The 19,318-nt window shown below is 35.5% G+C and overlaps 2 protein-coding genes across 4 annotated transcripts; one reads left to right on the plus strand and one right to left on the minus strand.

Moving 5' to 3' along the window:
• Positions 1–9: 9 nt before the first annotated feature.
• Positions 10–11,729, minus strand: LOC109189075. 3 transcript variants are annotated; one of them, XM_019339804.1, is made up of 12 exons: positions 11,148–11,729; positions 7,561–7,651; positions 6,278–6,383; positions 5,997–6,169; positions 5,351–5,436; positions 4,476–5,266; positions 3,966–4,373; positions 3,083–3,878; positions 2,730–2,960; positions 2,511–2,635; positions 1,869–2,137; positions 10–1,213 (listed from the first exon to the last, which is right to left on the minus strand). In XM_019339804.1, exons 3-12 carry the CDS (start codon positions 6,375–6,377, stop codon positions 233–235), a joined length of 3,960 nt encoding a protein of 1,319 aa, XP_019195349.1. In that variant the 5' UTR covers positions 6,378–6,383; positions 7,561–7,651; positions 11,148–11,729; the 3' UTR covers positions 10–232. The 3 variants fall into 3 exon arrangements, with proteins under 3 accessions (XP_019195349.1, XP_019195348.1, XP_019195350.1); XM_019339803.1 differs by having other exon boundaries at positions 6,278–6,387; XM_019339805.1 differs by lacking the exon at positions 11,148–11,729 and adding an exon at positions 8,402–8,589 and having other exon boundaries at positions 6,278–6,387.
• A 4,971-nt stretch (positions 11,730–16,700) lies between these two features.
• Positions 16,701–19,112, plus strand: LOC109189236 (cysteine proteinase inhibitor 6). The gene is made up of 4 exons (XM_019340047.1): positions 16,701–17,048; positions 17,181–17,400; positions 17,841–17,986; positions 18,675–19,112. Exons 1-4 carry the CDS (start codon positions 16,791–16,793, stop codon positions 18,810–18,812), a joined length of 762 nt encoding a protein of 253 aa, XP_019195592.1. The 5' UTR covers positions 16,701–16,790; the 3' UTR covers positions 18,813–19,112.
• Positions 19,113–19,318: the final 206 nt, after the last annotated feature.

The following is a 19,318-nucleotide window of genomic DNA, read 5'->3' on the forward strand; positions in this document are numbered from 1 at the left end:
TTATCTATACTCTTACTGCTATAGAGTGCTAGTAATATTATCTGTATGTATACTAACAATAACAAATTTGTCTGTGCAATCTGAAGTATGGGAGAAAGAGAGCAGAAACAGCTAACATTCTAACAAAAGTTGTAGATCCTGCAAATTACAAACATTTCATGAAACTAACAAAATCCATGCAGAATGGCCCCTTGCCCCTTGCCCCTACCCCCCTATACTTCTCTCTAACGCCCTAAAAAAGGAAAAGCGTTGTATTTACATGTTTTCTTCCGGGCTCAGTCTTTGAAGAACTACCCTGGGGAGGCTCCTTGTCAGGGTAAGGAAATGAAAGAGAGAGAGAAAGGGAGGTAGAAACTTCCTCCTCCATCACACTTGTTGCTGCATCATCTGTAGGCAGTTCGTGTTTCTTGCCTACATTTCCAGCTAAGAACAGCGGGGCTTCTGGGGTGATGATGGATTTTGTTTCAGTCACTAATGCAAGCTCAAGATTAGGTGCCTTGTCGTGGAGTAGATCTTCCTCCAAAGGATGCACTTTCCGCTGCATCATGCTGCCATCAAAGCCAATCTCATCAACAGGAAGTGGAGCAACAGGAAAGAAGAATGTCTCTGCACGCCCTGAGCGTCCCAAGATGCTCATCTCACTCAAAGCTTCATGGTGAGCTTTCTCTTGTGGAGAATGCCCGGAAGCTGCACGATGGAGGCCTGACAGGAATCCATAACTCGAGTGGCTTGCTTGGTCATTATGTCCACTGAATTCATCAATTAAAGACTTCCCTTTTCTGTTGTGATGTACTGAAACCACGCTGTCGTGGCTGTAATTTGGAAGTCCGTGGGTTGTTCCAGGGGCGGCAGATTGCAACGAAGTCTCCACGGAATCTGCACGTCTCTTGACCAAATTCATGTTTGAGTGTGATGGCATCATCTCTCTCACCAAAGCAGTTTCTTCATTAGTAGATCCATCAGCCAAAGGCATATGACCAAGCTGCACATCATCTTCATCACTAGATTTCATCAATGAGCCCCTGACAGAAGCTACATCCTGCACAGCAGCTGGAACTTCATGAAAATAATGCAATGGCTGGTGTCTATAGGGTTCGGTAGCAGCACATTGGACTGAGAGCTGACCACTCATAGTAGGGTTCCCAACTCTCTCGCCAGTAGGAGCGGAAATGTGTTGTGCATCCGCTCTACAGTCAGAAGCAATATCTTCCTCCTACAAGAAGCATAAACATGAAATCATCAAAATTACATAATGCTTGTTGTGCTAATAATATTTATATAGCTAGAGAGAACACTAATTCCCAACATACGAGGAAAGGAAGACCAATGTGCAAAACAGGAGCACTTCGTGTATAATCCTAGACAAGGGTTTCAGTGGGTAAGACGTTCTTTCTCATAACGAAACCTTTATGCCTAAATAGACAGAACTTTGGGCTTATTTCTACATATAATGATTTATTTTATAGACACACACACATTCACCACATCCTTCTCCACCAACACCCCAACCAGGACAAATATTGTAATATATTTGAATGTAGGAAGCATACCCACTGCCCACATAAGCTATTCTTGAACAGAAGTATGTACTAACAGATGACAGGGAATTATAGTTGGTCTGAAGTGCAATGTTCACACACATGACGCATATTAATATTTCACGGGGGAGAGCCAAAGTATCCTATCTCTGCCTGACTTTGTTCCATAACTTCATACGCAGGTCAAGGAACAGGCTACCACATTCGCGATCAGGGTTTAGCCTAGAGGAAAGCTAAACTCATTTCTTGACATTGGCTTGGGTTCAATCCCATATCCCCAATCCCCTCTGATGCACCCAAAGAAGTTTATATACACACATCTTTACTCACTTGGGGTGAACCTTGAGAACCACACTTCTCAGTTAACATGTTATATGAAGATACAGATTCTGACTCCTTTGAAGCAGGCATCTCAGTATTTTCAGCAGTACTACCATGTGCAGCATTCTTTATATGCCCAAGGTCGCACGAATTGTCAGGTAAAGGCAAGATGGTCCTGGAGATATCTTGAGTCAATAACTTCTCAGCACCAAGAACATGTAAACACTTTTCCTTATTCCCTTTGAACACACCCCACAGGAAAAACATCATATTCCACCCTGCACATACCAGATAAGCAAAGTAGAAATGAGAAAGGCTAGCTAAGATAGAGCCCTCAAAATCATAAGGCAATACATCAAATGTTTTGGATTAATCAGTTATCAATATTCAACAAAAGATGCAGGGTTTTATCCATGTTCCATATAAGAATACCAGCTGAAATTTTCCAAATACCACACAGTAAATGTAAAGTAAACAAAGAACAAAATGCATGCAGCCTAATGCAAACTATTCATTTTAATTTTTCATTATCAAAGCACTAAGCTAGTATAAAATCATGCTCGGCATAATTTCTTAAAATACCACCAGAAATCATGTTGACCAACTTCTATAAATAAAATCCTAGAAAGAAGCACGTGATGATATACTTACGGTGGAATTTCTCAGGAAGCTGGTTAGATGGGAATATCAGCAGCTCAATGCCTCCAAAATTTCCTTTCAGAGCTAGGTCATGCATCATCATATCCCCAAGCAAAATTTTGTAGCTCTTCTCATAACTGCACCATTTTCAATACATAACTTCTAGATAGTATAAGCAATTATATTGAAAGAAAAGAAAATATGATTAGAAAGGGAAATCAGGAAGGCTACCTCTCTATATCCACAGGGAAGAAAAAGAGTGCTATGTTATCCTCCCTAACACCACACTCCTGGAACTGTATTGGCCAGTAACTCAAACGTGAAATTTCATTAAGCATGAGCTTCTGAGGGAATTTGTTAACAGCATCTAAAACTTTAGGTGATGCACGTGTTGATAAATGAGCCTGAATTCCATCACATAGAATAAGGGTTTTCCCGCTCCTGTGAATCTCAAAGCCTCCTCTGCACAGGAAAGTCATGCATAAGATGAGCATCTTTCAAAATGTAGCAACTCCTTGAAATTCCAATCAAGATATCAAAATGAAAAGAAGAAAAAAAAAATATGTTAAGTTTCAAAGTCATACTGCCATATATACTGATGCTCTGGGATGGCTGCTTTCAGAAGTGCTTTTTCTACTGGAGAATGGGATTGTACATTAATTATAGAAGATTTTGCATCAGAAGGGGCCTCAGGACCTGCATCTCCAGTTCCTATAGGAACTTCAGCAGAATGCGATATCAACTGCTCTGCATTGTTCTTGGTCTCCTGTTTGGAAGAGCAGGCAGTTGATTGTTGCAATCTCTTAAGCTCTTCGTGTGTCTCTTTGGAACACTTGATATTTCTTCTGTAGCTTGGGCTAGGTAATTGGTCCGGAGAAGAGATATCACCATTCTTGTTCAATGCCAACAAGTCTTCAATACGGTTAGAGACTTTGTTCTTCCAAAACATTCCAGGTTTCTTGAGCATTGCTGCCTCAATTGCAGCTTTTACATCACCAGACCAATTTGTGACCTCTCCTGAATTCTTTACAGCAGGCGCATCTAAAGACAACTCAGTTCCATTAACTGTGCTAAATTGCACCGCATGAGCACTTCCTTTACCTTTCTGGCAAGAAACATTTTTTCCACTGGCAGTACTCGCCTGTCTTGAGTGACTCCCAGAATTCTCCCTTGCTCTCTGGCTACACTTCTTTGATTCCAAGGGCTGAGACAATCCATCCTGTACAACTTTTTCACTACTACATACAGTTCTCACAGCAATATAAGAACTTGAAGAGGAATCCCCCTTTGTACTAATTTCATTAGGCTTTTCTTCATTATTTTTAACTCTATTAGCCGCTGAAGCTCCATTGACATGTGATGCCTGCTTCTTAGTTTCACCTGATATGGATGGAAGCAACCCATTAAAAATAAATATTAAACAAGAAGCAAACAAATGGTAATCAGGACCCTTATCAGAAATATCACCTGGCAACTTTGAATCAGTAACCTTTACAGTAGATTGTAAGGAGGGATCACCATGAGGTGATGACTTTTTATCACTCCTGGATGAAGATATGGCAACACAACTGGTGTGTTCTGATCTTAGAGAATTTTCACATAAACTTTTATCTTTGACCTTTTTTGGTTCTTCCATATCCCGATCATGAGAAGACCTTGGAGATAACATTTTGACTTTTGATTCGACATCATTTAAATGGATTGACTTTGGTGACTTAAAAGACATGGATTTTCCCAATGATCTAACTGCTCCCTCCTTTGAATTGATAAAAGCTGTTTCCCTAACTGATTTCTGCTTCACAGGAGAAACTTGATCGGGTTTGACCTTTGGTTTGACACTCGAGGAGCTGAATGAATTGGACTTTGAGAAAATACCTGCACAGTTAATTTTCACAGAAACCAAAATTTTACGCTCTAGGTAACATTGAGATCAGACACTAAATTAGTTTTATGAAGCAAACTAAATAACATTACTACCTCGAGGAGGTTGTGGCTGGGGGCCTGTAGAAGAAGGGACTTTAGCTGCAAAAGAACCAGAAGAAAAAGGATTTAAAGGTTTCACTTTCCCCCTCTCTAAGTTCTTAAATGAACTTTCATGAGAAAGTGAAGCAACCCTATTGGGGATTTTTGCCTTTGGTGAGCACAAAATTGGTTCAAGAGCTCGTTTCTTTGCCACAGAGGAACCCCCACTTTCATTTGGCAGTGGATTTACAAGTTTAACTTTTCCCTTCTCTAAATTCTTAAATGAACTTTCACGGTAAAGTGAAGGAACCTTTGTCTGCATCTGTGCCTTTGGTGAACCCAAAATTGGTTCAAGAGCTCGCTTCATTGTTGCAGAAGAAAAGTCACTGCCATATGAAAGTTGGTTTACAAGTTTAACCTTCTTCTTCTCTAAGTTCTTAAATGAACTTTCACGAGAAAGTGAAGTGACCCTATTGGGGATTTGTGCTGTTGGTGAGCGCAACTCAAGACGCTGCCTTTTTGTCGGAGAAGAAACTTCACTATCGTCTGTGCATCTCTTGCCAGATGTTTTCAGATAAGAACGTTCTTCAACAGCTTTGTCTCCCCAACAATCAGAAGTTTTTTGCTCCATCTTTAAAGGATGATCGGACTTAGCAATGGTTGTCCTTCTAGATGGCGAAGTCTTTTCCTTCTCATTGACCCTGCCACTGTTAACATGCTCATTCTTCATTTCTTGGTCAAATTTACATTCCTCACACAGCCAATCACCCTCCGGAATTTTCTCGAGCATTTTTTGCATGCAATAACTAGGATACAATCACAAAACAAGAAAATGTCATGAAAAGCACTAACAGATAGTAGATAGAGTATAAAACAACTTGAGGGCTTACGTATGTTCAGCTCCATCAGTACACCTAGAACATATGGCAAGTAAATGCTCTCGTCCTACGGCCCCACATATATCACAAACTTTGACCTGTTCTCAGCAAAACAAATAGTTCAGGCGACAGGACCCAAAAAAAAAAAAAAAGGGTCTCACAAGTAAGAACATACTTTTTCCAATAAACACATGTTGAGTTATAAAGGCTATGCCTCAGAAGATTGTCAAAAAGGGTACTGTTTTATCAAGAGGATAATATAGAGGAGCATCATAAATCCCACATTACAAAGGGTGCTTTTTGTGATGCTCCAAGTGATCCACACTGTTTTCTAGATGCAACTAAGGCAAGTCAATTATCACATCAGAGAATGTGAACATATAGTCAGTTCCTCTATGAGCATAGGTGGCATATAGCAGTGATTTAAAAAAAAATGTAGGTGTTTAGAAATTCATTGTGCTAGCATAATCAGTCAGGACAACGGGTATTATATATATATTTTTTAAAAGTGCACTGTAGAGGCTCAAGCGAGGTTTGGGTAATTGCATAGCTACCCTACTTGCTAATGCATGTACACATTCTAAAACCAAAGTAAAATATTAGCAGCAAAAAAGTAGAGGAAAACTAAAACTGTTGAATAAATGGCAAGTATCCTTACATCAACCTCCACAATTTCAGAGTCATCACTCTCTTCCATTTGATGGATTTGTGATGCAATCAGATCTAGCCCTGTAGTGTTCACAACCTTGTCTATACCTTCCTTATCTGCAAGGCTAACAACATGGTCTTCTAGAGAATCGGAAACCTCCATCTTAGCCTCCAATGCAAAATCTGATATAAGTTCATGCATCAGAAGTCATTGTGAACACCTCACGTTTTGAATTTCCACATTAAGAATCAAAACTTGTATCAATGTTTCATGGTTCTCCCTGATCTTACCTTTTTTGCTCTTGCTGGCAGGCAAAACATCAGTGCCAGAGAAACTCGAGGCATTTTCTACACAGGTTTCTCCAGATAATTCGTCAACTTTCGACCCCATGGTAGACTGGCTAATATGCAATCAAGACAAGCAAAGGCAGGAGATGCATTAGTCACCATATAAAGCAGAGACTAGCTTTCATCAAAATTCTGACTCTGGATCACATTTTAGATTTCTTATTGACTTGACTCAGCACGTAAAACAAGCAGCAAGCATACAGAAGCACAGGGAACCAATCACAGCACAAGTTGTAGACTTTGAAAAGGATGGTGTAGTTATGCTTCATTATAGAGGAAAAAAATATTACTATCAAATCCTAAAATTTTAAGCTACTTGGGAAAGCCCCAAGTAGGATTATCAACAAAATTAGACAATATCATTAGTTTATTAGAAAACTGATTCCTCTTATACCACTTTTTTCATAAATTACTGATTACATCAAACATCTAGGAAAAGACTTATTAAAATATTGTCTGCATCACCAACAGAAAGTAGTTCTTCTGAACCAAAAAGGCAGAAAAAAGGAGGAAAGGTATGAATTTTACAGGGGAAGGGAAAACAGGCCACTAGTGCTGGAATGCAGAAGATAAGCAACATGTTCAGCCAATAAGCTACATGAAAAACTAAGAGGGGACAATATATTACAGTATTTTGTATTCACAGCCCTGCATTATAGCAGTAATATACATTTTTAAGGTACAAAATTCACTTTCAAGAAAGAAAAAAAAAAAAAAAAAAAACCATAAATTTCAAGAACTACCATCAAGCAAAATTTCAAAGGCAATTTCTGAAATGCATTTTACTGTTAAATAAATTGAATGCTGTGGAGCATCAAATGACATCAAATGTTGCCAGGTCCAGATTCAAGCTTCAAATAAGGGATACTAAAAGGCACCATAAGACAACACAAAACTATGGAAATATAGGTGTTTGAAAGTGCAATTTGAAATAGAGCTCAGATGAAATTGTGGGCAATTATGGTTGGCTATTGTACATAATAAAGAGCAACCAAAAGTTAAAATTTACAAGCTCAGAAAACATAAGGAACTAGCATGTTGCTTTTAAATTTCCTCTTCCTTTGAGAAAAACTGGTACTGAATACTACAGTGACACCAACTGCCTGCAAAATTAATATAATTTTTGGACTCTGCAAAAGAGAATGTACACTATACCACATACACAGAGCAACAGTGAGAACTATCGATGGAAATCATGGAATAATAAGAGTGTTATTGTGTATTACCCAATTATTATCTCGCTATTGTGGTCTGATTGTCACAGATCCGTTCGTCAAGCGGCTCTTGCATTCGATACTTTCCTCGCAAGACCCAGATCTAGAAACACATTAATATATAACATCAGTTGCTGCTTAAAATACGCAACAAACTTCTGCGTTGGCATTAAGAAAAGAGCAATGTAGTTCATAGAAGGCACGTAAGCTAATAAAGTGACTGAAATTCATGCGAAGCAAACCAACTAAAACGTAATTCACAATGTCAAATGCCACGCGTCCTAAAAGAAAGCAGATTTTTGTATTCCCCTTACCACGTATGCACACTTTTTATCTGTTGATATTTACATAATTTACAAAAATGGAACCAATAAACTAGCATATCCAAATACACAAAGTAGAGAAGTATAATTGAGAATTGAATCCATTGTAAAACAAAAATCCGGACCCTGAGAAAAGTGATGACACACTGTGACTCACTATCAAATACAGAGTAAGAACAGACGCAAACCAAGATAGAAACTATCCACATTTAATAATAATTACAATTAAATAAATTGAAACTTCAATAAGAACAAAACATTAAAGGAACATCATACAATTGAAAAAGGATTAGAAGAACAACAAATGAGCATACATAGTTGTTACACCAAAAACTAATATGCAAAGAAACAAATATCCTAATCAGAATTTGAAGCAAAAAGTATATAATTCAAAATTTACAGTTCTAGAACTTGCCCCCTCTGCTAGTCTGCTGAAACACACCAACATGGACAAGAGCAGCATTAACTAAATAGCCTACCCCTTACTGGGAAAGGATAAACATTAGCATAAGTTTGTGTATTTATCTCACATATATCAGTTCCATCTAAGAAATGAATTCAAATGCTTGTGTCTGTCCAAGACACCCTGTACTCTTTCCCTGTCAATTTCCACATGATATTAAATTTTAATTTGAAAACTAAAAGGGGCATAAAAATAATGAAACTGATATAGAAATTCTAAAACAGAAGACTTATTGAAATTAATTTATAAGGAAAGATGAATAGAAACTCATCTTGTCATAAATCTGTGGCCAAGGAAAGGGAAACTGATTATGTGCCATTCGTATTGGACCTATGTTTTCCTCCCTTGCCTCAGTACATATACATGGCATTCTTGTCATCTCTCTACTCAACAAATAGTCAATATGGAATAGATTAGTTTTAATCTATTCCACTTTTTTCATCTGCCTGTCTAGCTATCCACAATTTCTATCTATTCATCCATCTATACATATGTAATCTACAAAAGGGCGTCAATAAATTAGCGTATCCAAGTACAAAAATAAGAAGTATATTGACTTTGTAGTAAAACAAAATCCCAACTCCAGTGAAAAGATATAACCTGCAATTGAATAAAATAAACAAGCCCACACATAGCTATGGTTCCACCATACAAATTGAGACTTCAATAAGAAACAAATGACCAGAGAAGCGTAGGCGTTGCAAATAGAAAATTGATTGAAAATAATAATAGAAGTGCATAAGCATGAACACCAAATATTAATATGGGGATTATAAAATTATTTTTAAAAAATAATAAAATAAATAAATAAATAAAAAGGAGTAAATAGATATGCCTTTGGTAGGGAAGAGTCTAAGAAACAATTTACAGTTCAAGCAGAGGTTGTTCCTTCCACTAAAACGTCACTAGCAAGGCCAAGGGTACTATCAACTAAACCCTAGCATGCCCCTCACTTGGAAGGATTAGCATTAGCATAAATTAACGTATTTTTCTCACATATAATCAGCTCCATGTAAAAATTGAACTGCAATGCTTAAGCCCCCATCCAACCCATGTACTCTCGCTACCAATTTATGTATGGCAACAAGTTTTAAAGTGATTACTATAAAGGGCATATGAGCTAATGAAACAGATAAGTCACAGAGGTTATAGAACTGAACTGACCAATTGTAACCAAAAGGGATAGTACTCAGAGATGTGATGAACTTTTGCTTGAAAACCAATGAATATTATCATGTGAAGAATTTCAGTCCACCCACAATTAATATGGCATCATATTAGAAATGAATATCTTTTGGGCCTCACGGTATAGTTTGCAAGAACTCAAGATCTATTCGAAAATGATACAAGAGGAATGAAAATGTGTCCAGCCATAAATACACCATTCATATTTTAATGAGCCAACTTACATTGTAGGGCAGGCCTCTGTCTCCTAGTTGGTTAATATTCCATATAGAATAGGACTTAATTTTGATGATACATATGTGCTTATTTGAAGTTGGCACAAAAGACATGGCTTTCATTGTAAAGTGAGTCATGGCTCACAATTAGGGTCATACAAGCAAATTAGAAACCAGTTTAAACACAACCAAACCATCTATTTTTCTTGGTAGAAACCAAATGCCAAATTTCGGTTCCACATACCTAAAACCAAATGGATTGGTTTGGTTTTCAATTTTTACTTAGTTCAATCCACTTATCTGAATTGATTCAATCTAATTCAAAAACCGATGCAACCAAACCCTCTATGCCCTACCACACTAGATTTTTATTTTTGTTTAGAAATTAGCAACTAGGGTTCAGTAGTCCAGTAGTTCCATATCTCCATCCACAACTAATCAATCCACGGCTGTATTTGGCAATCCCTATACACAGCCAATCAATCCAAAGTCTGAAAATATTATAATCAGAAGGAGACTTCATTGTGGGTGTTGAAAAATGTTCATTGGAATGGAAATTTTAGCATAAGAATGTTTCTTTATTGTGTATTTATTATGTGGAAGATTGTGAAATGTCAAGTTGCTTATTCCACTCAAAATTTTAGGCTTCCATCTATTATTTAAATGATTTTCAAACAGTTTTTCTAAACAGATTCATAATATGTAGAGAACCAAAAGCCAATCCCATCCAAACCAAACTGGAAAATAAACCTATTGATCTAAACCAAAGTACCAAACAGAATGATTTTGTTTTCAATTTGAATTATCTCAACCTGATTAGGTTGTAATCATTTTTTGGGTTGATCCAGAACTGATTCAGTCTGAACCATGTACACCCCTATTGACAATGTAGCATTGCCATAGTAGACTAGTAGCTATGTGTTTGCTTATGAATTTTGTCCCTTGAGACAGTGTAATACAGATACTGAAATCTCTTCCTGGACAAGAATATTATTCCATCCTCCCTTGTCTCTACTATATGCATGACTTTTTCGTCATCTCTCTCTTCTTGATAAATGGTCTAAGTGGAATACAGTAGCTTTTTATATTCCATTTCCTCATCAACCTGTCTAACTGCCCATAAATTCAATCCATCTATACACCTGCGTTTATGTAATTTATGGAAAAGGGCACAGATAAACTACTGTAACCACCCAAAATTTGAGAAGTATAAATGAGGAGCACATCCCTTGGTAAAACTAAAATTCTAAACTCTGGAAAAGAAACAGCTGGCAATCAAAAAAAGCAGTCATCATTAATTACAAGATATTGGCCAAAGCGTGATAAGAAATAAACAAGTCGCAGAGCACAAGCAAAGAAAGAACGGAATGAAATGGCAAAAAGCCAAAAGGAGTGCGTATATAAAGCAAATACCGTATTTAGGAATTGGATGAAAGTGATAAACATATATAGGCGTGCCTTGAATTGTGAGAGAGTGTAAGTCACAATGCACAGCTCAAGGGGAGTTTGCTCCTTTCGCTGAAACATCGTCGGCAAGGCCAATGGTACAATCGATTAAGCATCCATGCCTCCCCCTTCTCGAAATGGACAGCGATTAGCATAAATTCACGTAATTCATCTCTCCTGTAGTCGATTCAACGCACGCAAATAAGTGGACCGGAATGCTCAAGTCCTGAGGCTCCGAGGCCTCCCAGGTAGTCTCAGTCCACGAATTCGCGCCAAACTTCGACGGCGTACGAAACGATGCAAACTGATAAGGAAATTACGCAGCAGAAGATCTATCCCAAATTGATTTCCGAAGAAGGAAACTCCGTCCAGCTATGGCGGAGAAGAAGCGCAACTTTTATGTACCAGGCGCCTATGCAACTTGCTTCGAAGCTCTCCACCTCTCCCCCAGGCCCCAACTCACCTCTCTGTACGCAGTGCGATACAGAATTACACAGAATGGATTCCCGTACTTGAGGAGTGTATGTAGTTATGTACAATTTTGCTTTCTTCATCGCCTCTGTATATATACGCCTCGTCTCGTCTCGTCTCTTTCCTAGTCAATACGAAATACTTTCGCACTTGTTTCTTTTTTCTTTTTTCTTTTTCCTTTTTTCTTTTTTCTTTTTGTGTTATCATTACAAGTTTACAACTTACAAGTAAAGAGCATGCAATGTTTCTGAGCTAAAAACTATGGTCCTAATAAGAGCATACCATGTACATAAGAATATCATATGTTAAATTCTTTTATTCTTTAATAAATAAAATTTTGAAAAAAAAAATAATTACGTTTACTTTAATTCTGTATTTATGTATTTTTTTAACAAGTCTTGTGGATAGATGTTTCATACGTGTGTAATACTTTTTAATTAAAATCTAATATCTAATATTCTTATAAATACATAAACAAATATCACATTTAATTTTTTAAAAAAATATTACACTTCTCACACCAAACCTACTCATTGTTTATTTATCCAAATTGGCATTCTATATTCTCTAATTTAAATTATAAAAATACACAAGTGAACACATTTTCTATGTTTTCGTTTATCTAATTTTGCATTTCTTCCAAATAATTTGAGACTCAGATAGTAAAGGATTTGTATTTGTATATTTCTCTAATTTAAAAAACAAATAACATATGAAGAAAATAATTGAGAAAAAAAGTGATAATTTTGAAATAGATGTGTTTAATATATATTGAATATCAACAAATATATTTTAAGTTGATTGACCAGTTAAGCTATGCGTGAAATAGAGGTATAATCTTTTCTAAAAATTGGATGTCAACAAATTTAATACTCCGTAAATTACGTTTTCAGAAGGACTGCGCTATATTTATTATTAATTATTAATTATTATGGTTGACAGTTGATAACAAAATTTTGAAATCACGAGGCAGACCAACTAAAACATGATTTCATTTGTGATTTATGGCGTTTGTCGAACGCCGTATGCATATCTCTTCCATAAATATCTTTATTATATTATATTTATTAATTATGACAATATTTCCTAAGTAGAGTGATTGCCCATTCATTTCCACCACCGCTCTCTTTTAACAACAGTTTTTTTTTTTTTTTTCTAAATAATTAGTAGTTGAGTACAATCTTTATAAATTATATAAATTTTATAATATTAATTCGTAATAACATCAAATACTACAAATAGTATTAAATAAAATAAAATTATAACTGCTCAATCATTTATTAATATTTTTTGTATTTATCATCATTACGGATCCATACGATGTCTCCCTCTAAATTATAAAAATATAATAAGTAGTTAGATACATATATTCATTTGGTTATAATTTTTTTTTCTTTTTTAACTTAGATGATCTCAGTTTCATTGGACAGTTATGAATATTTTTATTTGGTGAGTCGATTGATACCTCGTTGGTCATTACTCTTTATATTTTGTTACCAAATTTAGTTTTTAATGTTCATTTTATGTTGTGACATTATTTGAATTTTTTTTATTGGATTACATTTTTATTTTGGGTTACAAAAGAAACTCGCCACTACTTAAAAGTATGCATGAGATAAAACTTTGTTACTGCACTATGAATATCATGTGAAACAATATCAATCAAGAATGTGTTGACAATAATCTAACTCATGACCTTATGATATAGGAATTATGTTCCACCCACTTGATCACCAATTTTAGGATACTAAATATGCTTTTTTTTAAGGCATAATGGTGTCAAGCATATTTATGAATTGAATGATCTAAAACCATAAAGAGCTTTATTGTCTTATTAAAAAGTAAACTATATATATATATATATATATATATATATATATATATATATATATATATATATATAAGGGATCAGGTGCGAAAGCTCTCTCAGGTAAAACATGCGGATTAATCATAGTCATTTATGAACATAATTTCAAAAAAAAAAAAAAAGAAACGTAGCAGCATTATGCTAATTTTGCATATTGTTGAAAGCTTAAGGTGCGTAATTGTAAAGCTTGAGGTGCATATTTTTAAAGCTTAAGGTGCATAAGTTCTACACTTAAGGTGCGCCATTTTTAACACTGAAGGTGCGTCATTTTAAACGTAAAGGATGTTTGGTTCATGGAAAATGTTTTCCAAAGGAAAATATTTGTTTTACCGTGGAGGAAAATATTATTTTTTGGTGTTTGGTTCATGGAATTCATTTTCCATTTGAAAAATGAATTCCTCAAATTTGAGGAAAACAAAATCCTTAGTTGGACCAAGGAAAACAAATTTGAATTTCCATTGGACCAAGGATTTTGTTTTTCAGGGAAGATGGGAAGAAAATGTGATATGATTTGAATCTATTTTATCATTATTTTATTTCTTAATTATGTTACTCTTATTAATTTATAAGGGCATATAGGTTTTTATACTCATTATTCCTTACAATTTCAAATCTAAACAAACAATAGAATTAGTATTCACAATAATTTTTTTTTTCACCAACCAAACAATAAAAGTAATCTTCTTAGTAATTGTTTATATATATATATATATATATATATATATATATATATATATATATATATATAGAGAGAGAGAGAGAGAGAGAGAGAGCTGAGGGATCATCAGGTGCCGACAAGACTTCGGGTGCGAACGTGCAGATGCACCGTCAAGTAATTATTAATGCATTGTAAAATATTTTGAAATGCACCATACACTACACGATTCTCATTAATTGTCAATTTGTGTGTGTATATATATATATATATATATATATATATATATATATATATATATATATATATAAGTTTTAGACTTATTGTATTGGCGATATTGTATACTGCGTACAAAGTTAACCATTTATTTGTATTTAAATAAAAAGTTGCAAAATGTTGGTTATTATAATAATCATTATCATTATATCGAGTCTTCAAACTACAGCTGAACAAGCTTAAAATAATAATAAATTAATAATTTACTAATCCTTTTTAGCAGAGTTTTCTATTGCCGGCATACCGCGGCCACCGCTGCGGCCCCCGTAAATAGATTTTGGCTTCCCTCTCGCGTCATTTATAAATTGGAAGAAAGCGTGGGGATGAGGTTTTCATTTGACAATTGAAGTTAGGGTGTGTTTGGTTGGTGGGTTTTGCCCATAGGAATGTGTATGAAAGTGATTATTGTTGTTTGGTAGATATGATTTTAGAACACTACTATATGTTTCGAATACCCCCATCAATTGAAAAATCCATATCCAAATAATATATGGGTTTCATTCCCTTATTCATTCTCAAGCACTACTATTAGTAACCATTCTCATTCCACTATACTACCAAACATGTTAAATACTTTTACCAAAACTCATTACCATTACCAAGTATTTGATACACATTCTGATTCTGATTCCTATGTGCGAACCAAACATACCCTTAATTTAATGATAAATTAATAAATCCGTGCTACTCAAGTAACATTTTAGGGTGTGTTTGGTTCGCACATAGGAATCGGAATCGGAATGGGTATCAAATACTTGGTAATGGTAATCGGTTTTGGTGAAAATATTTAACATGTTTGGTAGTAGGATGGAAGGGGGATGGTTAGTAATAGTAGTGCTTGAGAATGAATAAGGGAATGAAACCCTTATTTTATTTGGGTATGAGTTTTTCAATTGATGGGGTATTTGAAACCCATAGTAGTGTTCTGAAAACCTATCAACCAAACGACAATAATCACTTTCATACCCATTCCTATGGGCAAAACCCACCAACCAAACACACCCTTGTGTTTGGTTCGCACATAGGAATCGGAATCGAAATGGGTATCAAATACTTGGTAATGGTAATGAGTTTTGATGAAAGTATTTAACATATTTGGTAGTAGGGTGGAATGTAAATGGTTACTAATAGTAGTGCTTGAGAATGAATAAAGGAATGAAACACTTATTTTATTTGGGTATGAGTTTTTCAATTGATGGGTTATTCGAAACCCATAGTAGTGTTCTAAAAACTTATCAACCAAACAACAACAATCACTTTCATATCCATTCCTATGGGCAAAACCCACCAACCAAACACACCCTTAATTCCACCAGAGACCTTTGTCTTTGGTAGAAATTCTAAATTTAGTTCCAAACAATAATTTTTGTCATTTAACATTCTAAATTATTATTTTTTGAACACTTTTAGTACTTTTCATGACTTTTCATATTTTCGGTAATGGCATTTTTGACTTTTTATATTTTTGTTTTGTTATTTTTTCGGTTTAATTAATTGGTTTAAAATTTTAGGTAACCTCTAATTTTTAGTAACTATATTTTTCAATTGATTTTTAGTAAAGTTCTAAACCAATTAAATCAGTTGAAATCGAAAAATAACAAAAGGAAAATATGAAAAAATAAAAATGTCCTTACTAAAAATATGAAAAGTCATGAGAATACTAAAAATGTTTAAAAATAATAGTCAGGGATGTTAAATGTAAAAAATAATAGTCTGTGACTAAATTTGAAATTGCCACAAAAAACAATAGACTTTTAATGGAATTAACTCTTTTGAATTATATCATGTATTCTTTTTCCCTCGACTAGATTTTTCCACTTGAATTAATTCAATTATATTGAACCAACTATATAGTATATATAGTTTCATCATGTGGTCTACTAAATACAAAATGACTAGTTTAGAACACAACGAAACTCACACTATTTTATGTGATTTAGACATATACTAAAGTACAAACTGATTAACCTCAAAGACGAGTAAAATCATTTTTAGAGTTTCACCTCACGAAACAATATTATATTGTTCAGATATGGATAAAATTAAAACGTCATGCCCCTAGAATTCGTAACCTTAAACGATAAGCCGAACCAACACGCTGGATGGACACGTGTCGGCCGCTCCGCAATATAGGACGCGTGTCGAATCAGAACCAAAATCAAGATCGTGAAAATATAATAATAATAATAATAAAAAAAGGGGGGGGGGGGGGGGTGGGGGAGACGGAGGGTAGCATCATATTCTGTTCTGCGTGCTTAGCGAAGAAGGAAATGATACTTATATGGTAAGGAAGCATATAGTATAAAGTTACGCGCAGACTCGATAGGCAAGAGTATATGACATGAGAGTTCGGTTCTTCTACTTCGCATATTTTCTGATTACTCTCGTTTTCTTCCCGTCGGTAACTTTACAGTCCTATTCCGGGGGTCACCCGCAAGAGGCGGCAGGCTTTTGCGGCGGGGGAGGGGAGAGAGAAGATAACCTGATTCGAATGGCTACTACGACCCTGGGAGGAATTAGCGATTCTGCCTCTGCGGAGAACAGCGTCGAGATTGACAGCATCGCGCGATTCGCCGTCGAGGAGCATAACAAGAAGGAGGTATTTCATTATTATTATTATTTTTTTCAGTTTGATTTCTCTGTAACTTTCCTTCCTTCAGTGTGTGCACTTTACTTAGGGTTTCTAGAATTATGACGATCAATGCTGATTGATTTGGGGTTTCATTTGCAGAATGCGATGATTGAGTTGGTGAGAGTGGTGAAGTCAGAGGAGCAAGTTGTTGCTGGAAAATTACACCATCTTACTCTTGAAGTGATTGACGCTGGAAAGAGGAAACTTTACGAGGCTAAGGTCTGGCTCAAGCCCTGGATGAACTTCAAGGAACTACAAGGATTTAATCATATTGAAGATATTCCCACCCTTACTTCATCTGATCTGGGTGCCAAGAGAGGTAGTTAACTATGTTCTAAATAGGAGGTCTTTCATTCATTTCTCTAAATTTATGGAGCACTTTCATATCACTTCTATCCAAATTTAGTTGTGAACTTGTGATTTTCTATGAATTTGCTTTCATTTCCTGTATTTTGATCTCTACAATTGCCCATTTCCATTGAGTTACTTAATTGATAACTATGTCTGGTGGCCACCGTAATTTGACTTAATTTTCTTGATTATACACTTCTGGTAAAATGTTTAGTTATTTTGAGTGGGAAAACTGAAGTTAGCAGAGAGGCAATGCTAAATGAATAAATAAAATTTCTAACTATTCCAGCAGATGTCCAAGTTTTTTCTGCAGTTGTAGTGCTTACATCTCTTTTCATGTACTGTGTTCCTGTCTTCTGACCCCAATTAATAATGTTGTGTTTTTCAAAATTTGCTTTTGCATATCAGACTGCCCAAACACAGGTCTGAAATCAGTTCCAGTCAATGATCCAGTAGTCCAAGAAGCTGCAGAGCATGCAGTTAAGACTATCCAACAAAGGTCCAATTCGCTACTTCCTTATGAGCTTCAAGAGATAGTTCATGCTAATGCTGAGGTATTCCATCATTCATTTCCTCTGCAATTTAAAAGATCACATGGATAATCTATGCCGCATATTCTTGAATCTTTGCATTATTATGATTTGCAATTACATAGTGAAATTTCCCATGTACTGTTACAATAAACTGATTTGTTCTATGCTTAGCCCCTAAGCTTAGATTATCTTAAAGGTGAGAACTCAATGGTTATACCATGGACCCGCGGAAGGGGGATCCATCACAATTTACGTGTTCACAATTTACATACTGAATGGTCACAATTTAAATTGTGACCATTCAGTATGTAAATTGTTAACATTCAGTATACTTGTGAACATTCCGTATTAAATTGTGTATTTTGGACCCGGATCCACCTTGCACTAATTGGAGGAAGATGATCTTTTGTATCTAAAGTCTAAACTAAATATTAAAAGGATCTCTGTTATTAACTTTTAAGTTGGTGTACTGTACCAGTCTGTCATTGAAGAAAATATTTGAGACTGCTTTTATTCTTCTTTACTGGCATTACATGGACTTCACAAATTGTGGTAGAACATATCCTATTATGCTGTGACGTGTTTCACTAACTTAAGTGCACTCCTTAGCCAATTGTAGGCTATAACCCTGAATTATAAATCGTCTCCTTTAGATTTCAGAATATCATTCTATGGAACCTTCAACTAAATTTTTAAACTGATGCAACAGGTTATTGATGATTCTGCAAAGGTTCATATGCTTATCAAAACGAAGAGGGGAGAGAAAGAGGAAAAGTTCAGCGTTGAAGTGCACAAGAACAATGAAGGTGCTTTCCGCTTGAATCATATGGCACCAGCCAACTCCTAACTTACCTTGTTAACTTGAGAAATGAAGAGTATGGACCCATCAATCGTACATCTTTTGTGTTCAGTAATTCTGGAGCCTATGTATGCTGCCAATGTTTCGTTGTTATGTTCTATGTATGAATGTATCTAAGACCAATATTTGTGTTTGTGTCTGTGTTTATCTGATGCTTATTATCAAAAAATATTTCGGACAACTACCCCACCCCCTCCCAGATTTTTTGTTCCTTTTCTGATGATGTTAGACGGCAACTGTGGTACCTTTTAAGCCGTCGATCTTTATTTCACCTCAATTATTATGTAATCCCTACTTGTTCCTATCTATTAAAGCCTAAAGCCTAGGAATTATTATATGAAATAGAAAGCTGAGGTCAACGATGATGGAAAGTTTTGAAGAATGATTGAGGGTGTAGAGGTTGGATTGGGTTCCCAAGTAGGGCGGTTGCCCCTTCTCTATGCTAGCCATGAAATTTTTACCATATTTTATTGAAGTAATCAATAGCCTTCATT

This window comes from Ipomoea nil, unplaced genomic scaffold (assembly GCF_001879475.1).
Source record: "Ipomoea nil cultivar Tokyo-kokei standard unplaced genomic scaffold, Asagao_1.1 scaffold1509, whole genome shotgun sequence".
Lineage (NCBI taxonomy): Eukaryota > Viridiplantae > Streptophyta > Magnoliopsida > Solanales > Convolvulaceae > Ipomoea > Ipomoea nil.

Bases quoted from the DNA above. Each gene is read 5' to 3' on its own strand.
- LOC109189236 (XM_019340047.1), top strand. From the start codon at position 16,791: ATGAGAGTTCGGTTCTTCTACTTCGCATATTTTCTGATTACTCTCGTT. The intron at 17,049-17,180 runs GTATTTCATTAT...TTTCATTTGCAG, and splicing joins AGGAGCATAACAAGAAGGAG to AATGCGATGATTGAGTTGGT. The intron at 17,401-17,840 runs GTAGTTAACTAT...TTTGCATATCAG, and splicing joins TGATCTGGGTGCCAAGAGAG to ACTGCCCAAACACAGGTCTG.
- LOC109189075 (XM_019339804.1), bottom strand. From the start codon at position 6,377: ATGGGGTCGAAAGTTGACGAATTATCTGGAGAAACCTGTGTAGAAAAT. The intron at 5,437-5,996 runs GTAAGGATACTT...TGCTGAGAACAG, and splicing joins CTGAAATTGTGGAGGTTGAT to GTCAAAGTTTGTGATATATG. The intron at 4,374-4,475 runs GTAGTAATGTTA...TTAACTGTGCAG, and splicing joins CCAGCCACAACCTCCTCGAG to GTATTTTCTCAAAGTCCAAT.